The sequence below is a fragment of the Cnephaeus nilssonii genome (genome assembly GCF_951640355.1).
Source record: "Cnephaeus nilssonii genome assembly, chromosome: 2".
NCBI lineage: Eukaryota > Metazoa > Chordata > Mammalia > Chiroptera > Vespertilionidae > Cnephaeus > Cnephaeus nilssonii.
In genome coordinates this window covers 22,805,456-22,831,366 of record NC_137073.1, presented here as the reverse complement: position 1 = coordinate 22,831,366, position 25,911 = coordinate 22,805,456, and the positions used below count along the sequence as shown (strand labels likewise).

The 25,911-nt window shown below is 37.9% G+C and overlaps 1 protein-coding gene across 1 annotated transcript in view; it reads left to right on the top strand.

Annotated features, from left to right (window-relative positions):
* Positions 1-25,911, top strand: part of TXNDC11 (thioredoxin domain containing 11) — a gene marked incomplete at both ends in the record, with an annotated part of 66,074 nt that overhangs the window by 13,415 nt on the left and 26,748 nt on the right. The window contains 3 exons of the mRNA XM_079791620.1: positions 1,014-1,111; positions 7,099-7,228; positions 15,334-15,427. Of these exons, the coding sequence (XP_079647746.1) occupies positions 1,014-1,111; positions 7,099-7,228; positions 15,334-15,427 (322 nt within the window). The remainder of the gene's footprint in view (positions 1-1,013; positions 1,112-7,098; positions 7,229-15,333; positions 15,428-25,911) is intronic.

The window sequence follows — 25,911 nt, the reverse complement described above, 5'->3', positions numbered from 1 at the left end:
AAGTTTGAGCAATATTGCTATCTAATAAGTATAAGGCATCTAAAAGTGACTGTTTATAGTCTTCATATTTTTTCAGTGCTAATTATAACATATAGCCGAGGTGAAGAAATTTTCTATATACTTACCACTTAAATTCCACTGTTAACATTTTATTATGTATTTATCCATCTTATCCCTCTAATCAGTGGTTCTCAACTAGTGGCAGCCCCCCCCCCCCCCAGGGGGCCTTTGGTGATGTAAAGAGAGGTTTTTTGGTACTTGAGAGGGGAACACTAGTGGCATCTAGTGGGTAAGAGACTGCTAAATACTCTACACCACCCTATGTTTGTAGAGCAGCCCCCACAACAAAAACAAACATAACAAAGAAAAAAGCCTCACAACAGTTTAATCCCAAAATTTCAATTCTGCCAAATTTGAAAAACTTTGCTCCAATTTAACTATTAATCCATCTTATTTCTGGTACATTTTAAAGTAAATTGCAAACATAGGGACACTTCTTAAGTACTTCAGCATCCATCTATAAATATGTACTTAATCTATATTTTTGCTATTCAGTACTATATTTTAGAAAATAGCTTTAATCATCTGTTATTTTTATTAGTTTTTAATGTAATCATTTGAAATGGTCTTGAAATTTGTGATGTTTGATTTGTATATTTTTTTCATTTTCAGATATTCAGTTTGACTATCAAAAGACATATCTTTCTACTAAGTTTTCTTGTTAATCATGCTTAGAAAAAGCTCTGATGCTCATTCACTTTAGAATTCAAAGGAAATCATTTTCCTCTTGGGCCAGACTCCAAAATATTCAGTCCTAGCTAGACACTATAGATTAGAGTCTTTCTTTTTTATTGTAGCAGTCAGTGATGACCTTCTTTGAACTCTTGAAACAATTTTTTTTACACTTTCTGTTTCAGAGAGGAATAGTTCCATATCTACAAGTTTATCTTTTAAGTCTTTGTAGTTTTTCAGTTGTTATTCATAGTCATTTGAAACCTTTTTTGGCTCTGCAGGTGTTGTTTGTGGCAATTAACTGTTGGTGGAACCAGGGGAGATGCAGAAAAAAGAAGCATTTCTTTTATTTTCCTGTAATATATCTGTATCATCGGAGGTAAGACATTTTAAGTAATGTTTCTAATTCCAACTAAGTTTATCAATTTTGAAGTGATTTTTTTTCCATTTAAAATATTAGATTAAGAAAATACATATAAGCAAAAATAAATAGACAAAAGGATCTGGATTATTTTATCAGCCATACGTAATCATCATGTGTTTTGATTTATATTCTCCTATATATATATATATCCTATCCTTTAAAAATAAACATTACCCTGTAGTAATATTCTTTCCTAAACTTTTTTCTTTTTCAATATATTTTTTATTGATTTCAGAGAGTAAGGGAGAGTGGGAGAGAGATAGAAATAGCAAATATGAGAGAGAATCATTGATTGGCTGCCTCCTTTACGCCCTCTACTGGTGATTGAACCTGGAACCCAGGCATTTGCCCTAACTGGGAATCGAACCGTGACCTTCTGGTTCACACTCAACCACTGAGCCACAAAGATGGACTAAACTGGTTTTTCTTACTTTTCATGTCATTACGTATACGCATTGTTTTTAATAGTAACAGTTACTCCATTGTGTGGCTGTACATTTCAAATATTCTAAAAGTGTTTTGTGGTATAAAAATAAATAAAAGTCTTTATCCTGTTACTTGGCAGGATAGAATAATCAAGAGGGTATCTTCCCATCTTTTCAACTGGGAAGAAAAGTACAAGTCCATAATTCTATATCCATAATTCTGAAGTCCAAAGAGCTCTGGAAACCTAAATTTTGTCCCCAAATACATTCATCTGGCCTAAAGTGATAAGAGGCTGTCTGTAGGCTTTATTTCACTTAAGGTGCCAGTTTATTCATTTTGCTGCAGAAAAATATTGGTGCTTGATTTTGGAGTACTGCCTGGCCATTGCTATGGGTGTTAAGTAATGTCTAAAATTTGACTTAAAGGATTTTGGAGACATGAGATGGGATTTGGACTTTGTTCAATGTAGTTGTCTTAAAGTTTGTTAATGAAGGTAAAATGGGTAAGAAGATGTGATTAGTAAGATTTTATTTTTATTTTAAGATTTTATTTTTTCCCTCCCTCCAAACTTCTTGGACCTTAATCAATGGGGATTTATAACAAACATCAACAAATTACCATTTGTGGATTATCTGTCACATTCTATTACACCTCCATGACTTTAACATAAAATGTTGTGTGCACATAATTTTGCTTCTCAGGAGCTAGTAAATACTATTTGGGCAAAAACATACTTTCCTACCCCACCTTCAACCTCACATTTTCCTCTAGATATATGAATACTTTCTCAGAGGAACTTTCTCATATTTCCTTCTTTTTAAAAAATATATTTTTATGGATTTCAGAGAGGAAGAGAGAGGGAAAGATAGAAGCATCAATGATGAGAGAGAATCATTAATTGGCTGCCTCCTGCAAGCCCCACACTGGGGATCGAGCCCGCAACCCGGGCATGTGCCCTTGACCGTGATCGAACCTGGGGACCCTTCAGTCCTCAGGCCAATGCTCTATCCACTAAGCCAAACCAGCTAGGGCAAACCCGTGGTTCGCATGCGGCTGGCAACGAATATGTTTGCAGCCCAGCCAATGTAACGGTATGTAAGAAATGTTTTAACTAAAGTGTCGTAACTTAATTTTTACAATATTCTGTTATACATAATTATTAATAACGAACTACAATGTTCGATAGTGACTGATTACTATAATCACACACCTTATGCGCAGGCGCACAATTTCTTTCCACTAATACTAGCAGCGAATATTTTAGCAGCCAATTGCCACGTCAGTTGTCTTGTACTGACTTGTTTGGTGTGCGCAACAGGAAATATTTTGCTTTTGAAGAACAAGAAAAATAGGTTTTTTGCGTTACGCTTATTGTGTCGTTATTCAGTGTCTGGTAAGTTAATGTTCAAGAAAAATATTAATTTTTATTAAAATGTTCTATTATTTTATGTTAACAATTACTCATTTATTTCAGCCCTTTGTATTCAGCATGTCTCTATCAAAATAAACCTACGTTTCTATGAAAATTGAAGCTTTTGTTTTTTTGCGGCCCATATAAACTTAAACCTTGTTTATTTGGCCTATGTTAGCCTTTGAGTTTGACATGCTTGAGCTAGGGCTCCATTTTTTGTTTAAGGTAAGTATAAGGTGCTATGCTTGAAGGTTCTAAAACTCTGTGCTCTGTCAAAGGGATAATGAGCTTGCCTCATGAAGGTTCCTGCATTTCTTTTCTTGGAAATAGGAAATAGGACACAGATGCCTAGCAGGGAGTAAAAGACTTGCAACTACATGTAACCAAGCCAGTTGCCCAGAGGTGGACTTAACATGATATGACATTAAAATTAGAAGAATTCCCTTGAATAGAGTACAAAATGTCCTTTTGGTTTATGTGGAGTGTGCAATGTTGTCTTACGCTGTTTGTTTTCTTAGTTTTATAGAAAGATTGAAAAGGCATGGAAGGAACTTTAGAAAAATCTAGTCTACTCCTCTCATTATATAGATGAGGAATTTGAGGTTAGTACTCATCTTGAAGTGTTTGCCCCTCATCTTTATCTGTTAAATTTTTACTTAAGTCATTCCCAATGTCTCAAAAACAGAAGAAAGTGCTAAGGCACAGAAATATCTGAAAGGTAGCCTTTTCATATCTATTTAAGAATCTTCAAGTTCTCTATTTTACATGAAACACATATGAATGGATGTGTTCCTTTAACTAAACTCTCTTGTGAGTATTTGGTAGTCTTGAGATTTTTTTGGTTAATGTGCTTGCAAATGTGAACCTTGAATCTGTCTCATCACTGGATAGACTGTTGTGTGTGTTGTTTCTGTTTGTATAATGACTTACCTAGTTGTAGCTGCTTAAAGAAATTAATAGATTTTTCTGTTTTGTGAAAGTAGATTCCACTTTTTTTAAAGTATATGTGTTGCCGAAGGGAGCACAGATTCCACTTTTTTTGGCTTGTATTAATACTAGTTATAAAGGCTCTGAGGCAGTAGTTTCTCAAAACACTATATAAAGTTTAGCAGCCCTAGGTCAGCTTGTCCTACAGCAATGACTATAGCATGTTGCTAAAACATGTCCCCCATCCTGCATTCTGGGTTTTTCTCATTACAAGTACTGGGACCCTGTAAAATTCAGCAGAGCCTGTTTGCTTGAATAGATGAGGTTTCCAGATTGGTTGCCTCCTTTTTGCTGAATAAAATAAGTTATCAGATGATTTTTTATTTCTTCCTTTAAAAATTATTTTTTTTAATATATATATTTTATTGATTTCTTACAGAGAGGATGGGAGAGGGATAGAGAGTTAGAAACATTGATGAGAGAGAAACATCAATCAGCTGTCTCCTGCACAGCCCCCACCAGGGATGTGCCCACAACCAAGGCACATGCCCTTGACTGGAATCGAACCTGGGACCCCTCAGTCCGCAGGCCGACGCTCCATCCACTAAGCCAAACTGGTTAGGGCTAAAAATTGTTTTTTAAAAATATATTTTGATTGATTTTGGAGAGGAAGGGAGAGAGAGATAGAAACATCAATGATGAGAGAGAATCACTGATCGCTGCCTTCTGCACACCCCCACTGGGGATCGAGCCCGTGATTCAGGCATGTGCCCTGACCGGGTATTGAACTGTAATCTCCTGGTTCATAGGTCGATGCTCAACCACTGAGCCACGTCAGCCAGGCCTTTAAATATTGTTGATGGTTGCTGGGGTTGTTGATTGTGGTGATTTTTATTTATTTATTTATTTTTAATTTTTGTTGTTGTTGTTGTTGTTAATCCTCACCCAAGGATATTTTTCCACTGATTTTTAGAAAGAACAGAAGGGAGAGGGAAAGACAGAGAGAAACATTGTTGTGAGAGAAACACATCAATTGGTTGCCTCCTGCATGAGCCCCCACAAGAGCCCAGGCTGGGGAGGAGCCTGCAACCAAGTTACATGCCCTTGACCGGAATCAAACCCGGCACCCTTTGGTCCACAGTTGAGCCAAAATGGCTAGGGCTGGTGGTGATTTTTTAAACTAATTATTAAAATTAACAAGTTAGTTGTAATAAGTCTTGACTTATGGAATTCTTAACTGTCTCCCAGTTGTGCATGTAGAATGCTATTTTTACTTTTTCATGCTAATATTTCTTTGCATCATATTCTGCAGTGCACACTGAAGAATTGTGTTTATCTTATCACATATGTGTGTTAATTTCTATAATCAAATATTATATTATTATGACCATAGCATTTATATAATTCTTTACTGTGCTCTTGTCTATCTATGCTTGCTATTAAGAGTAAGCTTAACGTCAATTTCTGTTTAGAGAGAAGAATGTTTATGGAGTTGCTGAATGTCACTCTATTTCCTACCCACTCCACATACCATCCATTTATATTTGAGCAATATCTATTGGTATTGCACAATATCAAAGAAAGCCATTTGAGGATTCTGATCAGCTTATTAGGAGGTTTACTGAATGTTAGTAGTATTCTTAGCAATACCAAATCAAATTCTTATGCATCCCCTAATACAACTGGAATGGAAAATCATTTATACAGGCCCCTGACTTGATCCATCACATAATTTTTTGTTGTAATAAAACTTTAACTAGGTTTAAGGTTCAATTAGTGATCCTTTGTGTAAGTGCCTATGTGAATATTTTTTTTATTTTTTTTATTTAATATTAGTGGCCCAGTGCTTGAATTTGTGCACATTGAAAGGAAATTAATTAGAAGAAATATTTTAATATTGCTGTTTGTCCTTTCTCTATAATAGAAGTGTCAACCAAATTCATGATCGACAGTGCCATATTGAAACACACATGTGCGATTGGCGCCAGCGAGAGCTTTGTATCTATCACCACATGCATGAGTCAATTTAGCCTTTTATATATATAGAATAAACTTATAACTAGACCTGCTTTCTGATTTAGCTAAACTTTTTCCAGCCCAGTGAAGCACCCCAACTTCTCTTTCAGGTAATTGTCGGCAACACAGCAGTAAATATCAACATGAAGCAGATTATTATTGTAGATCCCACAGGGAGAACAAAGGGTAAAATATTTAACTGCAGCAGTGTTTGACTGTATTCTGTGCAGTGAGAAAATCAGAAGTCATTTTCAAGGTCCACCATTTCTTCTTTTCAGTTGGGTCAAGTTTCTAAGCTTTCTAAATTTCCGTTTTCTGGCTAATGAAAAGAAAATAGGATTCCACCTAGTCTCCTTTCTACCTACTCCAGGACTTCTGTGAGAATCAAATGAGATGAGGCACGGGAAAACACTTCACAGACATTTGGTTACAGTGTGAAATGTTTCCACCTGTCTATAAAGCAAGTTGTGTTCCTGAGCTGAAGAAACTGCAAGGAGATTAGTTGATATGGAGAGGAAGCTGGGCATTGTTATGTAACATCATTACCCAGACAGACACTTAGCATATTAGCCTTTTATATATATAGATATTTTTATTGATCTCAGGAATAGATAGAAACATCAATGATCATTGATTGGCTGCTTCCTGTACACCCCCCACAGGGGATTGAGTCCACAACCCAGGCATGTGCCCTTGACCTGAATCAAACCCATGACCTTTCAGTCCGCAGGCCGATGCTCTATCCACTGAGCCAAAATGGCTACGTTGGGGATATTTAGTAACTGCTTTTTAGTAGGCCAAGGGCCAACTGCTCAATGGAAAGCCTGCCCCTCTACATTGAATTGTGTGGTTCAGATCCTGGAATCCTTTAGCTTTTGGCCAGTTTCCAAGGTTGCCTTTCTATTTTGTTTTTTTAAGGAAATATTGCGGGAATTAATTTGTTTTTCAGAGATTGCTTGTAATGGCTGCTGTATCTTTCCTCACATAAATGCTTCTTAATTGGCTCTCCAGTCACCTCCTGAGACAAAGAACTGCTTAACTATGAACCAGTCAGGATCCTAAAGCAGGACATTTTCATTTTATGTTGTTGATGATTTCAATTATACATTACAGGTTTAATGCATGGTGTATTATTTTTATTTTTTATTTTTTTTGGTACTAGTTTTGGACCAATCGAATACAAAGGCCCCATGAGTGCTGTTTACATTGAGAAGTTTGTCCGCCGGGTGATGAAACCACTTCTGTACATCCCATCTCAATCAGAATTACTAGATTTTCTCTCAAACTACGAGGTACCTGTCTTTCATATCTCTTACATTCCCAAGATTTCACTGGGTTGTATTGGATTGTTTGTATAGAAAAGTTTTTATACCTCCTGATTTTGTAGCAATTAAAAGGTTACGTTATAGATAAGCCCCAATTAAATGCTTTTTGAGATAATTGATTATAGGGATGGTTTCACCAAGTGAGTTTTAAGAAAATAGAATGCTTGCAAAACCTTTATTTTTTATTTGGGAATTTTCAACAAACTTTCAATTTGTCTCACAATTAACTTAGAGTATGTAAGAATTAGCTTACAATTTATATACAGCAGCAAATTTCTAAAAATTTTATTTGATGCTTTATGGCATCTTACTGATGAGGTATCTGGTTTTTCTTGTCAGTTGTAGTTTCAAAGCAAAACAAAACTGAAAATACATTCCTTTATATTTTAAGTGTATAACTATTTTAACATCTGATCTGTTTTCCCATTGCCAATTTCAACACCTGATAGATTATTTTTATAGGGTTTTCAATGCATGTGCAGGACAGCTTATTATTCGGAGACCAGTATAAAGCTTAAAATAATCTCAATAAAATGTAAAAATAGTTTCACAAAAATTTTTTGGAGCAAGTCTAAAGTCATACTTGGGTACAACAAGTGAAAGTGCTGACTCTACTAGACACGTGGTCGGCAAACTGCGGCTTGCGAGCCACATGCGGCTCTTTGGCCCCTTGAGTGTGGCTCTTCCACAAAATACCACAGCCTGGGCGAGTCTATTTTGAAGAAGTGGCGTTAGAAGAAGTTTAAGTTTAAAAAATTTGGCTCTCAAAAGAAATTTCAATTGTTGTACTGTTGATATTTGGCTCTGTTGACTAATGAGTTTGCTGACCACTGCACTAGACCACCAGGAACTAGCAAAAAGGAAAAATGGTGCTTAGGTACAATAAAATCAGGACCTTAAGTAACCAGATACAGATAAAAACCATATGAATCCTGACCTTATAATTTAGAATTTAGTAATAGTGATGGATTGAATTTTTGTGCTATGTAGATTTTTTGTAGATTAGTTAAGAATTTCTTTCACTAGAACATCATTAACAGCTTTTTCAATTATGTTAGAAATACTATTTATATGTTAACGATAGCAGATTCCCCAAGCAGCAGTATTAATATCTAGTTCTGCTTGTAGTTCTCAGATATGCATTCGAGTAAATTCTTCTTTACTCTTAAGGTGGATAAAGAATGGATTTCCATGCTCCTCACTATCTTGTCTCCCGTTTTGCCTGGGTAGGCTGGTAGGCCTGAGCTACACTGGGAAGTAGGGCATTTGGGCCTAGTGTCTTTGGTAGCACTAACTAGGTCTGTTGATTTGATTCTTGGAATCTTCTCTACCATTGAATCTCTGTAAATTGTTATGTCATTTAGTGTATGCTTAATTTCTGACTGGACCTTTTTCATGTCTTTGACATTCTCACTAAGATCCCTGAAAGTTTCATAAAGATCCTTGAGTAACCTTATAACTATGGTTTTGAACTCTGTATCCAGTAGTTTGCTTGCTTCTATTTCTTTCATTTGTGACGTTTCTTTGTCTCTGCATTTTGGCAGCTTCCCTGTGTCTGTTTCTATGTATTAGGTAGAGCTACTATGTCTCCTGGAATTGGTAGAGTGGCTTTGTATAGTAGGTGTCCTGTAGGGCCTAGTTGCTCAGCCTCCCAGTCACCTGAGTTGGGCACTCTAGGTGCCCCCCTGTGTGGTCTGTGTGCACAGACTTGTAGTTGAGCCTTGTCTGCTGTTGGCGTCTCTGGGAGGATTAGCCTCCAGGCCAGTTGTCTGTGAGGACCATATGTGACTACAGTGGGAGAGCTGCTTTTTAGGAGGTGAGGCGCAGCTTGAAGCAAGACAGGCTGGTACTAGTGCCTGGTCTTAGGTCTTTTATTGATAGGTTTGGTGCATGCTGTCACCAGCTGCAGCTTGTTTGATTGATTTTAGCAAAGTCTGAAGCCTGAGCCAGGACAGGCCATTCATATGGAAAAGCTGCTGCAAACAGCTTGGGCAGGGCTGCAAATTGGATGGGGCAGGGTCTCAGGGAATCCTCAGGTGGAGCAAACAGTGTGCTTCAGGCTGATTGAGACTTAGCTATGGCTGCCAGTCAGCCCTGCAAGGGGTGGGGGTGGGGGCGCGGGGAGCACAGGAACAGTGACCCCTGCGAGCATCCCTGTCTGCAAGAAAGCCACCCCCGAGTTTCTGCCCTGATGCCAGTTAATCCAGTTGCTCCTCGTATGTGTCTGGGTCCCCCAGAGCCTCCTGGTGCTGGAACTCAGAGGTATCCAGTCTGAGTAAGTTTGTGCGCCAGCCCTTTAAAAGGAACAGCTGGGTGTTCTTCATGTTTCTCAGCCACAATCCACTGGTTTTTACAGCCCGTAGACTTCTCCTCCCAGCTCTGGAACCCTGGGCAAAGGGTCTGGTGCGGGGCTGGGACTCCTTGCTTTCCAGCCTCCTCAGGGACGATCTCCCTCCCAATTAAAAAAATGGCACACATGGGTGTCAGACCAGCCTGTTCCGAGGCTCTGTTCCTCATACCAGTCACGATGTGCTTTCTTCTTTACTTCTCTAATTGTAGGGCTTCCATTCAGCCAGCTTTCAGGAGGTTTGGAATGATGGTTGTTCTGTATTTTAGTTGTAATTTTGATGTGGTTTTGGGGGCGGCGAGTATAGGCATTTACTTATGCCGCCATCTTGGTTCTCTCTCAACCTGCTATTATTAATTGGGTCATTAGCATTTATTCTGCAGAACTGGCAGTGTTCTATGTATGATAATCACAATATTGAGACAGAGTAGGTTCTAGAATTTTCTTCCCAGATATGCATTAAAATCATAGCTACCTTATAAATAATGAATTTAGCGAAAAACTTAAGTGAACTTGTCAATGCATACTACAGAGGAAGCTCAAGAGCTTTTAAGTCATCTCATTGTAAACCATGTTAAGAAATTTTACTTTCTTCATTTATTCTAAATGTAGAATCCCTCTTCCTGGAGGTCCTTCTTGCCTATTTAAGATACAGACAGGAAAATGTGATTTATTACTTGTGGACAACATAGGGAAGCATATCCCAGTGTCATTTTTATTTTGGTGGACATTAAGTTGCTTGGAAAGGAGATAGGACTGAGTGATGGTAATGTCACTTTCTCAAAGTCACTAGTCTTACGTCTCTTCTAATTTTGGTATTTTTTTAAATTTATTGATTTTAGAGAGAGAGGAATTGAGAGAGAGAAACATCAGTTTTTTCATTTGTCTCTAATCAAGATATTTGTGAACAGTTTGGAACATTTATGCATTCACTGATTGATTCTTGTATGTGCCCTTACGGGGATCAAACCCACAACCTTGGCATATTGGGTTGGTGGCTCCAACCAACTGAGCCACCGGGTCAGGGCATAATTTTGGTATTTTTTAGGCATCAATTGGTTAAGGTATCAGTAGCTTCTACATCAATAATGCTTTATTATTTATTTATTTATTTATTTATTTATTTATTTATAAATATATTTTTATTGATTTCAGAGAGGAAGGGAGAGGGAGAGAGATAGAAACATCAATGATGAGAGAGAATCATCAATCGGCTACCTCCTGCACACCCCACACTGGGGATTGAGCCTGCAACCCTGACATATGCCCTGACCGGGAATCAAACTGTGACCTCCTGGTTCATAGGTTGACGCTCAACCACTGAACCATGCCAGTGGGCTCTTTTTTATTTATTTTAATCAGAATCTGATTTGTATCTTTTATTCTACCCACTAAATGCCAACAATATTATTTAATTCTTATCTTACATATGCGGCCAAAATATTTTCTAAATCTTTTAATGAATTTCTATAATTTATCCATTTAAGAGCAGTGATTTTGCATGCATCTACTCATTTATACTTATCAGTATGGTAAACCAAATTGTTTTACATTTAAACGGGATGGGAAAAGGCTTGGGAATCTTTTGGAGATGGTGTTGAATAAATTGCCAGGTGACAGAAAACCTGAGTATTTTTGTTTGTTTGTTTGTTTAAATTTCTTTATTGATTAAGGTATCACATATTTGTCCTCATCCCCCCATTCCCATTCCACACCCCTCCCCACGCATGCCCCAAACCTGAGTATTTTGGAGAAACATCTAGTAGAATGTCTGCTACCTGCTGTTATACTGTTATTTGTTAGTAAAAATACTCTGAATGTTGAGCAAATAAATAGATACTTTTTCTGTCAATTTATAGTTTTATAGCACCGTGGACTAAATAGTTTTAAGTTTTCTAGGTGTGAGTTAACATTAGTGCAGAAATATTTCAATTGCCATTGATAAAAACACACCACTAGAGGTTGTGTGCATCATTTGCTGAAATTTATGCCAAACTGCAAATAGTATTCACTTAGGAAATAAATATTTAGTGTTCATGAGGGTTTGTTGGCCTCCTGTAAGTAGTCTGTTTAACCTCATTCTAGCAGGTACTGAATATACTGTACATTATGGAATGGAATTAAAAACACAAAGTAGGTCAAATTATAATCTGGCATTTATTATGTTATGTTCTTTGCTAAATTGTAAACTTGATAAAGGAGTATTGTCTTATTCACATTTTTATCCCCAATTCATTCATTAAATGTTTATTTTGTGACTGCTCTGTGCTGGAAACATGGTGATGAACAAGAGAGAGCCGCTGTTTCATGGAGTTTTAAAGTGGAGATATATAGCAAAGGAAAACAGATAAACAAGGTGTAGGGGGTTGAGTAGTATCCTGTTTGCAGTTGAGTTCCCATGACTGTTTACCTGGTAGCTTATAAGCATCTGGGAGTGGATTAATAGAAACACTGCAGATGGAATCCGGGGTCAGATGATCTTACTTATGGTAAGCAGCAGAGTGAGGAGGGACAACTTATGTACCAGCAGGGCTTGCACCCCAACTATATAACGCAGTGTTAGGCTGGCTTATGTGCTGAAAGCCTCAAAATATATTAGGCAGGGTTACAGTTGTGCTTTGAACCAGCCCCTGGTTCATTTGCAGCTGAGCAAACAAGGGACCTTGACCTAGGAAGATCTACATATGTGAATATGCATGAATTTTATTCCCCAAACTTTCCTTTTTCCAGATTTAAGAAAGAACTGTGAAAGGAACTCTGAAATATATAATCACTTTTCAAATACAGCTTCTGTTAGGCGACACTGAAACTTTGGGGAAATGGTTGCAAAATTTGTTTGATCTTAAGCAAAACCAGAGCCAGTTTAGTAACTTTTCAATGATAATTTGTAATAGAAATAAACAGATAAATAGCACTTTATTTCTTCTTTTTATTATTTTGAAATATTAATTTTAAGTTACATTCTCAAACAGGCCAATTTTCAAAACTTAATACAGATTGTCAAAGTATGGTGAATATTTTAAAAATAATACTTAAAATATATTTTGTCTTTTTCTTGTTTTTGTTTGGTAGCTGGTATACAGTTTTAAATAATCTCATACAGTTGTTGAATCTTATCTGTGTTTTTGGCAATGAAAATAAAATAATTTTGCATATATTATTTGCTTTGTATTGTTTATGAAATTTCTTTGGTCAGACTACTTGAAGAGTTCAGTACCAGTTCTTCTGAAGATAGGCTCCTTTGTCCAAGCTATGTAGCCCCTTGGAAAATTGCAGCAGTGATGCCCTCGACAAGAGTAAACCTGTAGAAATGTCCACAAAGGACCCTTGCAAATGGTCCAACCTTTGTACATTTTTAAAGGTTTATTGCAGTTTCCCTTGAAGACTAAGGTTTAAAAACTTTTTTGCTTCCATTAATGTCTGTACATGTGTGCATTTCTATATATAAACATATATGTAATTGCATACATTCATGTAGATATAAATGTGTTTATGGGCCATATGTTCACTTCTGTGAAGTCATTGGTGATAACATGATGTGAAATTCCTCTGATTTAATTTTTAGCAATGAAACATTTATTGGTATTTAAATGAATTTATTTCATTTGGTTTCAGTTTGGGAGATTGGTTATAATATAAAGAAACTTAAATGAGTCCATTTTGTTTCCACTAGTTTTCATTTTTGTAATCTTGCATACAACATTAACTAAATGACTAGAATGTCTGAAGATTTTGTCTTCCTTTTGTTCTTGGTAGTAAGGTTTATTACACCGTCGTAGCATGGTTTGAAACCCAAACAGTATGCAATTCTTCTTTCAGCCAATTCTGGATTGGCTTGTTAAAAAGATTTTGGAGGAGCCCTGGCCGGGTGGCTCAGTTGGTTGGAACATCGTCCTATAAGCCAAGAGGTTGTGGGTTTGATTTCCAGTTGGCACATTCCTAGTTGTGGATTCAAATAGCTGATCAGGGCACATACGGGAGGTAATTGATTGATGTTTCTCTTTCACATCATTGTTCTTTCTCTCTTTCCCCCCTCTACCTCTCTAAACATATTCTTGGCTGAGGATTAAAAAAAAAAAAAGATTTTGAAAGAGTTTAGCAAAAGAAAATTTCTGTTTTCAATACTTTGCTTTCTGATGTTCTCAGTTGTTTTAGAAATTGGTTATTTGCTGGATTTTCTTAGATAGTATTAGGATTCAACATTCTGACTATCTCAATTTCTATCAGAATAAAAGCCAAGTGATTTATTTAAAATTGAATCTTGCCTGGCTGGCATGGCTCAGTAGTTGGAACAGGAGGTCACAGTTCGATTCCGGATCAGGGCACATGCCCAGATTGTGGGCTCAATCCCCAGTGTGGAGCATGCAGGAGGCAGCTGATCAAAATGATTCTCTCTCATCATTGATGTTTCTATCTCTCTCCCTTTCCTTTCCTCTCTGAAATCAATAAAAATATATTTTTAAAATAAATAAATAAATAAATAAATAAATTGAATTTTATGAGAGTAAGCAAGTGATTTGGATTTGAAAGATAGTATGTTCCACTACAGATAAGAAATTTTCTTTTTTTATACAAATTACTCATTTTAAATTTTACCAACAGATGAAATTCCTACCTTATCTTTTGGGTCTGATTTTGCCCCAATGATCAAATCAGCTCCACAATTATTTATTAAGTGCATGATGTTGCATGCTTTAGGGCTAGAGAGAATTCTTTACATTTGCCTAGTGCTGTATAGTTCATCAAGCTCATTCTTCTCAGTAACAATATGATAAATTGACCCATTTGCTATATAAGGAAACTGAGGTTTCTCTTTGAAGGGTTCACCCAAGATCATTTAGCTTTTCGACTTGAGCTTAAATCTTCTGACTCCAAGCTTAGCACTCTTTCCTCGGGGATCTCAGTTTGGCTTTTAAGACAGATACAATCATTACAGAACAAAACCAGAGAAAATGAGTGCCACGAGGGCTTCAAAGATGGAAGAAATTATTCTGAACAGGAAGGCAGGATGTATCTGGAGAAGATAATTTATTGGTTTAGCAGAATGGAGGGGAATTCTGTCCTAAGCTTAGAGAAGTAGAATGAACAGGTAGAAATAAGTTTGTGGGGTAGAGGTGCAAGAGAGTAGGAAATGGGTCCTTTGTAGACAGACCTGATGAGAGGAGGGTTTTTATGGTAGAATGCTGGGTTCTGGGTGTGGGGGAGAAAAGAGCCCCTAGAAGAACTACCTGGAATACAAGTGGAGCAAATCAGATTTAACCTGATTTCCAGTAAGTGTGAAGGGGTGTTGGGATTCGAGAAAGCAATTTGAGGGAGAAATAAATCTAAGAAAGATTACGAGGAGATTGACAGTTTGTCTGGAGTTGCCAAACAGAAGTAAGTGAATACTTGTACTTGATGGTGAGGTTTTGAACCAGGGACCTAGGAGAACTGTCAACAGGGAGTGGAAAGACCTACTTAAGAAGAGGGAAGGAAGTTTCAGCTCTGAATTAACTCGCCCTGTAAAAGCTGCTGCAATTGTACCCCTTAACCCTGTTGCCTAAATGGAAGGAAAGGTCCACCCTAAACCCCAACTTTTTTCATGTGGTTAGGCTTTTAAAAAAAATGAAATGCAGCAAATGACAATTGTCGTTTTATAATGGCATTTCTTTCTTGTTTTAAAATGTCCCCATTGCACAATGATTAGTGATACCTCAGTCACCTAATTCTGCTCTTGTTTCTGCAGCCTGGAGTACTTGGGTACTTTGAGTTCAGTGGTTCACCCCAGCCTCCTGGTTATTTGACCTTCTTCACTTCAGCATTACATTCATTAAAGAAAGGTAAAAATCATTTATAGTAAGACATTAGAACTTGAACAAAAATGTATGTATATTGATAGCTTCTTTTGCATGTGTTATCTTTATGATTACTTTCATTTTCTTGATTCTTTTTCTCTGTATTTGTATTACATAATTGTATTGTTTTATGTTCTGTAGTCTCTTAATTTTTAGCTTTTTAAAATGTAGCTTTATCATACTGTCTGCAATGATAGGTTTTGTACTTTAAATTTTATTATATCATAATTTCTTTTTTGTGTTCATAGTTATAAGTTCTGGTCCAACTTTGTAATAGTTATATTGTCAGTTGATGTACCATAATTTAGGAATACATTTCCTTTAGGAAGTGTTTACAAGTATAAAAGTCATGTTACATTACACTATAAGCCTACTGCCAGTTTCACAATTCTCAAATGTATTTTTTTCCACTTTAGCTAAATCAAATATTATATGAGGTCCTACATTTTAAATTAAATATTGTATCCTACCCTTTTTTTCATGTTGTTCCATGTTCTTTCTTTATATCAGTTATAGCATCATGTCCATTCTCTGTGGAATACATTTTCATCTGCTCTCTAGTCTCCATTTCCTTTGTTAGCACACTAGTCCAAGTCCCTTGCTCTTCCCTGGACTAGACCAATGGTCACTTAACTGGTATTCATTCTAGTCCCTTTTCCCTCACACTTGAGCCTTTGTGTGTGCTAGTCTTTCTGCCTATACTGTGCCCCCTGCCTCCTCGGTCCCTAGGGCTCAGCTCCCCATTTGTCAAACCCCTATTCATACCTCAGAATCCCCTCAAATATCATTTCTGCACCCTCCAATCTCAGATGGGTACCCTGTTGTTTTCTTTCATAGTACTTAACATGGTTGGTATTTATGTATTTATGAGATGATTTGTTTAATGTCTGTCTTCTTCCCCAGACTGTGAGACTTTGAGGTAGGACCATGTGTCTTCAGTTTAGCATTCTTTCTCCAGTGTCTGGTACATAGCAGGAGCTCAATCACTATTTGCCAAGTGAGTGATCAGATTAACGGCCATACTATCTTTTTCCCAGTAGCTCAACCAAAAATATGTAACTATCCTTCTACTACTGGGTCTTAGATTGCTTTATTATTATTATTTTTGTTATAATAGTATACTATTAATACATCAAACAATTATATGACTGGCCATTTTAATATATACATTATCTTAAAGTTTTATGCATAACTGTATTTATGCATACTGTATTCATGTTTTTGATCAGGGGACATTGGGAGAGGAGATCAAGCTGACACGTAGTATGTTTTCTGTCCATTTTAAAGACTTGGAGCTGCACAGCTTCAGATGACTAAGAAGATTTAGTTTGAATTTTGAAAACAAAATACTACCAGTTTAAACTTAAGAAGCAGATTTTTGAAAAGTAAAGCCCTTTGAAGAAGATCTCAGCTGAAGATTACATGTGAAAGGGAAACCTAGAGACATTCACTGAAGTGATGGTAGCATTCAAGTTCTTAGTCAAAGGATATTTCAAGATTGTGGAAATATATTTAGTTACCTAGTTAGTTTATATAATGTGCTAATGATTCATCTTGTATTACTTTTCATTCAGAGATTTCCAAAATATTGCTTCTTTTTGCAAAAACCTTTTACTAGCCTTTCACCCCTGTTTTTTTCTTTTCTGTTTTTAAGCAAAGGAAGGCAATAAATGGGTAAAAACTACTTGAAGGTACAAAATGAAGCTCTTTGGGCAATTCATTAATTTTGACAAATGATTACATGAAATTTCTTCTCAGAATAAATCTAGTCTGGCTTAGCTTTATTACATTTCTTTCCTACCATGTGATTCTAGTTCAGTCTTGTAAAATCCTGTTGCAAATGAACTTTGCAAGAACTGGGATTCATTCTAATTAATCATTTTTCACCTCATTTTTGGTGGATAATCTGCCACTTAGCTTAGTGAACCATTTTTAGAAGAAAAACACAAATTTGGAATGATTTTCCATAATATGTGCACTACGAAGGACTACCTAAAATAAATAATGCTTTGGGCATCTAGGCTTTTTTCCTCTTTTCTTTCTCTTACCCTGAAGTCAAATAATTTTAACTTATTAATAGCAATTGTTCAATAAGAGAAACATATGCACACTTCTTTTTTAATGGTACAGCTTGAAGTGTAAATTCTGGGTTAGTATTGTGTTTAGATTGTATACACAGAATAAGGCCTGAGGAACATTTGACACACTTAACATTTGGCTATAGAGCTTAACTGAAGAAGTGTTTAGACTGTTGTAGTAGAAAGCAGATGTTCTGGTTCAACAAGCCACAAGCATTTACAAAATGCACGTCTTTCCATTGCCTCAGTGATTTTTTAAAAATTGTCTTAGAAATAGCCTGTGACATTTGTTTCTTGAGACTAGCTGGGCATTGGTCTACAAATATTTGGAGCATGTACCATATATGAAGCATCATGCCTAGGTGCTGGGGGTGTGCTAAGAGGGTGGGTAGCTCATTCCTGCCCTCAAGAATGTTGTAAGATCTGGTTCCATGGGACTTTACCATTGCCATTCCTTTAATACTATTTATCTAATGTTTGATATTTTTGCACCTTATAATAAGGAGATTAGGGAGATTTTACTTACCACCTCAGCACTTAATGTTAACTGCCTTCTCTTTTTGTTGTTTTAACTATTTCATCACAGTTACCCATGTCCTTTACCTGTTGATCTCAGTCTTGGTGTTGATTTGTCAGTTTATAAAGGCCTGCCTGTTAGGTGGTATGGGCAGTAACCCTTTGTTATATTTCTGTTTATTGTTTTCTTAGCTGGTTTATTATCATTTTTTATATAGTAGTTCTATATTTTCATGTAATTAAATCTGTGGTTATTTTTCCTTTTAAAATACGTTTTCTTTATTGATTTGAGAGAGAGAGAGAGAAACATCAATAGGTTGCCTCCCATATGCACCCCAACTAGGGACTGAACCCTCAACCTGGGCATGTGCCCTAACCATGAATCCAACCTGCTACCTTTAACTGAGCTACACCAGCCAAGGCTGTGGTTTCTTTTCTCCTTTTTTAATAATATATTTTTATTGCTTTCAAAGAGGAGGGGAAAGAGAGAGATAGAAACAACAATGATAAGAGAGAATCATTGATTGGCTGCCTCCTGCACGCCCCACACTGGGGCTCAAGCCTGCAATCAGGCATGTGCCCTGACTGGGACTCGAATCGTGACCCCCTGGTTAATAGGTCCTTGCTCAACTGCTGAGCCACACTGGCCAAGTTGTGGATTTTTTTTTTCTTGATTAAAAAATGTTTTTTTGCTGGGCCAGTGTGGCTCAGTGGTTGAGCATTAACACATGCACCATGAGGTCACTGGTTGGATTCCTGGTCAGGGCACATGCCCAGATTGCAGGCTCAATCCCCCCACAGGGGGCTTTGCAGGAGGAAGCTGATCAGTGTTGATGTTTCTCTCTCATTGATGTTTCTACCTTTCCCTCTCCCTTCCCCTCTTTCTCAAATCAATAGAAACATACTAAAAAATATGTTTTTCTAAAAATCTGATCACTACTTAGTTCACTTTCTTTTTTAAAAATTTACTTTGGCTTAAAATATAGAGCACAGTTGGTCCTCCCTGCCCCCCCTTCTTATCCTCCTATATAGTAAAGAGATAATATACAAATTGGCCCCACATCCTCACAAGATGGCTGCCTACGACCAGGCTGGCAGGGGGGTTAGTGAGGGACGACCAAATGACTGAACAAGCAGGCTGTGTGGGGCAACCAGGCTGGCAGGGGGGTTAGTGAGGCACGACCAAGTGACTGACCAGCAAGGCTGCATGGGGCGACCAGGCCGGCAGAGGGGGGCAGTTGGGGATGGCCAGGCCGGTGGGGGGGGGGTGTAGTTGGGGGCGACTAGGCCAGTAGGGGGGCAGTGAGGGGTGACTAGGCCGGCGGGGCAGTTGGTGGCGACTAGACCAGCAGGGGTGGCAGTTAGGAGCAACCAGGACGGCAGGGGGGGGGCAGTTGGGGGTGACCAGGCTGGCAGAGGGGGCAGTAAGGGGTAACCAGGCCGGCGGGGGCGGGGCAGTTAAGAGCAACCAGGCTGGCAGGGAGGGGACAGTTGGGGGCGACCAGGCCAGTGGGCGGGGGGGGCAGTTAGGGGCGATCAGGCCAGTGGGGGGCGGGGGCAGTTAGGGGCAACCAGGCAGGCAGGTGAGCAGTTAGGAGCCAGTGGTCCAGGATTGTGAGAGGGATGTCCGACTGCCAGTTTAGGCCCGAAACCGGCAGTTGGACATCCCCCAAGGAATCCCGGATTGGAGAGGGTACAGGCTGGCTGAGGGGGACCCCCCCGCCAATCCACGAATTTTGTGCACCTGGCCTCTAGTTGGGTAATAAGTTAGCACCATTTACAAAATAATGCTTCCTTTTGGCCTCATCTTGATGATGCCTGCTTTATCACCAAATATTTTCTTGCCTGTAATTGGGTCTATTTCTATGTTTTCTCTTGGTCTATATACCTCCTTTTATAAGAGTAAATATATCATTTCTTGATTTTAAATAAAGTCTATACTCTGCTTTCTCTAATTCTTGTGTTTTATGGAATACTCTTTTATATCTGTTAATGCACTTGGCTGGATTTTGGATGGAATTATATTAAACATAAATTGACTTAGAGTTATTGACATGTTCATAATATTCAGCTTCCTTTTCTAGGATCACAACATGATTATTCATTTATTCAACCCTTTCTTTTATTTATTTATAATAGGCCTTATACATCCCTTATTAATGTTTAAACATTTCAAAGTGTGGAGTGATTTTCTGGGCCGGCAAACTGTGTATGTTTCAAGATCTTGAGGGAAACCAGTCTTGGACATCTCCACTCTTCTCAGACTGCAAAGCCTGATCCTCTTTTTTTAAAAAAATTTTTTTTCTTCATTTCAGAGAGGAAAGGAGAGGGAGAGAGAGAGAGAAACATCAGTGATGAGAGAATCATTGATTGGCTGCCTCCTGCATATCCCACACTGGGGATTGTACCCACAACTCGGGCATGTGCCCCCATCAGGAATTGAACCGTGACCTCCTGGTTCATAGGTCGATCAATGGTCAACCACTAAGCCATGCTGGCCGGGCACCTGTTCCTCTTTTAATCTTTTCACATTTGGTCTTGGTGGACAAGTTTCTTTCTTCCTTTGCTTAAAGAAAGTTTGGTAGAAGGGGGTCAGTATTTTTGGTTGGTTGCTTGATTTTTTCCCCATCTTATTTCATTATTCGCTGTAAAAATGTTTTCTGGTAAAATGTTATATTCTTCTATGGTTAGTGACTTCTTTTAAAAAAGAAAATTTGCAATAAATTGAGGTACTCTTCTTTTCATTCAACCTACAATAGGGATGCAGTGCTGTTGGGAGTAAAGCAGTAGCTCGGGAACTGGCAGTGCCTGATTATTACCCTTTGTCTGCCCTTGACAGAATCTGTAAACTCAAACAAAATATTTGACTTTTCTGTGTTTGAGATTGTCTCTCAAATTAGAGAGGAAGGGTGGAGTTAAATGCTTGTTTTACCAAGTCACATCTGTGTGAAATACATCAGGTATAAATAAAGTAATAGTCTTAAAGTCTATAGTAGCTTAATTAGAAAGCCACCTGGCTGAAAGTGCTTAAAGTATTGTGTCTGTTTTCTTAAAAGCATCTACACCAGGTATTATGTAACTTGACCAACCAGTGGGCACAGGTGTTCCTCCTCCCTTTTCCTGTAGAACTCCATATCTGCTTCTCATACTTCATGGTGTCCTCACTATAGAACTGTCTGCATCTCTAGGGTAGGCTGAATGAAAATAATTTGTTCAGATAATATTTATTGAATGCCTTGAAGCCAAGGTTTTGCCTTCTTAACTCCTACAGCTTGATCAATGTTGTAACTGAGAGGTTGAATGAATGACTAATAAAGGGCACTTTATCTTGAAATTGCTCAAATGAGAATGATTTTAGTAGTGGGATGTTAAGTCATTTTGGGTCCCCTTGCACCACCACCACTCTCCTTTCAGGTTCCATAGACCTATATGTGGGAATGATTCACAGCAGAACTCTTTGGTGCCCCTGCCTGGTTCGTTCTCCTTACTTTTCCCACTGGCTTCTCAGTGTCCTCTGACACTAAAATCCTATTTAATTGAATTGAAATTCACATGATACTTAAGTGTCATCTTGAAAATACACTATAACTGAACTAACAAGCAAAATAGAGACAGACTCAGAGAGAGCAGGCAGATAGCTTTGGGAGTGGGGGTTGGGGAGGAGGAGGATTGAGCAAAAAAGGCAAAAGAGAAAGAACTCATGGACACAGATAATAGTGTGGTGATTTTGGGAGAAAGGGGAGTGGGTGGAGGTGAAATAGGGTGTAGGGGGGATAAATTAAAAAAAAAATACACTAAACTATTAACTAAAGACAACATTTTTACTCCCTTCTAACACCTTTACGGATTTCTAAACTTACTTGCCAGGGGAACTTTGTGGCATCAGTTTTCTAAGGAACACCCTTTGGGAAATACTGTTGTAATGAATTTTTAAAAAGGAATTTCTTAGAGGGAAAAACTTATAATTGCAGTGTAGGGTCCCTCTATGCCACCAGGTGGCATCTGATGGTGCTGTGCTTTGCTGGTAGAATTGAGTCAGTATATATAAAAACGCCCTCCTCTATATCCTTATTCATAAATAAAGCTTTTTTGGAGCACTTTTCTGTTAGATTGTGAAATTTTATAAAACATGAAGAGGTCTGAAGGGTAGGATTTTCTTACCCTGAAGGTGACATTCTTAAAAGCATTTAAAAAACAAAGAACTGACACCTTAGACAAGATGGATGCTGAAATTGCTTTTTTTTTTTTTTGGGTTCCTGGGTCTAACTCTTTTGTTGTTGTTGTTGTTAATTCTTACCGGAGGATATTTTTCCATTGATTTTTAGAGAGAGTGAAAGGCAGGGGAGAGACAGAGAGAAACATTGATGTGAGAGAGGCACATCGATTGGTTACCTCCCACATGCACCTCAACCAGGGTTCGAGCCAGCAACCAAGGTACGTGCTCTTAACCGGAATTGAACCCATGACTCTTCAGTCCATGGGCCTATGCTCTATTCACTGAGCCAAACCTGCCAGGGCCCTGGGTCTAACTCTTCAGAGTTTGGACCAGGCATTGGTTTTAACAATTTCCCATGAATGAAGATGGTTCTAGGATCCCTTGGTTTTCTCTGATAATCTCATAGTTGTCACTAAACTCATTCATAGAAGGAAATCATTTTCTATCTGTCTTGCCCTCTGGGTACTGATTAATGCACATTAGAATAAACATATTAGGAATTTCATGCTTTTGGTACCCATACTTAAAGTTGACTTTTTAATATGTTGCTATTATTTTAGCAAGGTTGTCATCATATATCATAAGAGATGCTTTTATTCCCATTATTACATATCTCTTAAGTCTTGTAAATGCTGCTACATAAGAACTAAGGCCAAAAATGGACCTCCTCACACTTTAAGTTAGATTCAGAAGCATGGCTTACTAATTCAACAAACATTTGAGGATCCACTATAATTACAGCTATAAAGATGAATAAAACTTGTTCCCTGACATCAGTAGTGCCACCAGCTAGTGTGGCCAACATGTAGGCTTGCCCGTAGTATGAGTGTGGTGACAGGTCTATGACAAACTTTGTTGGATCGTGGAGGTCAGTTGATCTGATTATTTCAGGGAAGACTGCTCTGAGGAGTTGGCACTAGGGGTATGGAGGGTTTCCCAGGAGAATGAGAGGTCAGTCTTCAGGTAAGTGTGTTAAAAACGAGAGAGAGAGGAAGATATAAGGGATTAGAGAAAGCAAAAGTTGTGCAGGAAGTTCAGAACCAAATTTAGTGGTCTTTGTATGTATTTTGATTCCTTGAATCCATGTATCTAAAAAATTATACCATCTTTCGCAGCCGGCATGGCTCAGTGGTTGAACGTTGACCTATGAACCAGGAGGTCAAGGTTCAATTCATGGTCAGGGCACATGCTCAGGTTGTGGGCTTGATCCCCAGTGGAGATTGTGCAGGTGCAGGAGGCAGCTGATAGATGAGTCTCTCTCATCATTAATGTTTCTCTCTCCCTCTCCCTTCCACTCTGAAATAATAAAAATATGATTTTTTTTAATTGTACCATCTTTACTTTCTAATTGTTTTGTGATAATTTCTACCATTTTAAGTTGTCCTGTTTTAGGGTGTGTGTGTGTGTGTGTGTGTGTGTGTGTGTGTGTGTGTGTGTGTCCTTCTAGGTTTTCTGTTTTTGTTCGTTTTGAAGCTGCGATAAGACTCCTAGATGAAGAACCGCAAACATTAAAAATCTTGAAAAACTCTTATATAATGTCACAAGCTTATAGTGAAACAACTGAGTTCAGACAAACCCAGTTCTGACCTCTTTTTGACCACTTTTTATGTAAAGTTGAACATGATCAGCTGATTCTGGACAGAGCCCTTTCATGAGTCAAGCACTTTACCTGGATGATTCAGTCTTCACTGCCACTCTTTGCAGTAGGAACTGTTAGCTCAGTGTTATTATCTCAGGTGAAGAAACGGAGGCTCTGAGCAGATTGCTTATTGACTCAAGGTGACTCTGGTAGGCAGAATAATAGCTCCTCAAAGATGTCCACATTCTAATCATCAGAACCTGGTGAATATGTTATGTTACATGGCAAGGGGGAATTTGAGGTTGCAAATGGAATTGGGTTGCTAGTCATCTGATATTGAGAAAGGGAACTTATCCTGGAGTATCCAATATAATTAGAAGGATGCTTAAAAGTGGAATCAAGAACTAAAGCATAGTATCAAAGTGGTACACTGTGGGAAGGACTTGTCTGGCCATTATTGGCTTTGAAGATGTATGGGAGCCACAAGCCAAGAAATGCAGGTAAACTCTAGAAGCTGGAAAAGACAGGGAGATGGATTTTCCTTAAAGGAACTTGCCCAGCTGACACCTTGATTTTATTTCAGTGAAGCCCATTTTGGACTTTTGATCTCTAGAACTGTAAGATAAATTTATGGTGTTCTACACTATTAAATGTGTGGTAATTTCTTATAGCAGAAATAGCAAATTAATATTGTCAGATACCAAAAAGGAGGAGCTGAGACGAGCCCAGGACCAAGTTACTCCATTTACTGCTGTACTCCTGGGATGAGGCAGGTGGTACAATATGCTGATTTTTACCTCCTGGCCTTGCCCATGATACTGCTTTAACCCTTTGCACTCGCTTGCTTTTTTCTCGATTCCTTTATTCTACTCGGGATTTAATTTTTTAAATACCCCAGATTTTACAAAGCGCGGCAGTAGAATAAAAAACTGGAGTTTCTTTTCATACAAACTTATTTATTTGGATTTTTTCATATTTCAAATTATTGATACATTCAAAGAGTAATTTTAATCTCGACATCCGAGTGCAAAAGGTTAAATATAGTGCCTTTCTCTAATATCTCCTGTCTAATTTTTAAGTGTAACTGAAGGCATATGGGATTGATAAATATTGTCTAGCTAGGATGATGTCTGGCACATTGTGGACATGATAGGAAGATTTCCATACCACTGGTCCCCTTCTTGGAACTGGTTGGCTATGTCTCCTACTTGGCAGTTAGCATTGTTTTCTTATTTTCCCTTGGATTTCAGTGGTATCTTCCTAACAAGAAGTTCCAATAGGCAGTAACAAATCATTTTAGTGGCAAGTATCCTGTGTGACCAGGACCCACTCAGTCACCCCTTCTCAGGTTCCCATTGGTAAGATAAGGGAGCCTTGCCCTAGTTGCCTCTGAAGGACACTTCAACTTGAAAAATGCATTGGCTCTTGGCTTGTTTTTGTAGGCCTGCGAGCTAAGAATTGTTTTTATATTTGTAAAGGGTTGTTTGGGGGTGAACATGTGACTCCATGCTGGACGATAAAGAACAGCCTAAAAGGGAGTGAAGGAGGCATTTCTAAGCAGATATGTTTCTTTTATGAAATCCTTCCTTCAACAAGGCTATTGAAAGGAATTTAATTGAAATACATACAAATGAAGTATTCTAATTGATCATTTTAATATTGTGCTTTGGTTAAATGGGACCAGCTGGTGTGAGGGTAGTTTACTGTCATATTAGTATATGTGCCAGTGCATATTTAGCTCTATAATTTATGTTCCCCTAAGATAATGTAGTTGGAACTGATTTCTCTTCTCTTCCTCCTTAACTCACGAGAAAAAAAAAATCACAACTAAGGACTTACATGTTTACTTAGGGTTTAGCAGTATTTTGGCAAGCACCAGAATATGCATATTGTATTTATGGTGCCTGAATGCCAGTTTTTTTGTTTTTTCCCCCAGATAATTGCTTTGTGCTTTATATTAAGAATTTTGAAAATATACACACCCCAAAGCTGCATTTCTAGGGGAAATTACAAGTAATCGGATAGTTCATATATTAAAAACAAACATTTCTGTAATCTATTACATTTCTTTCAAGGCTTT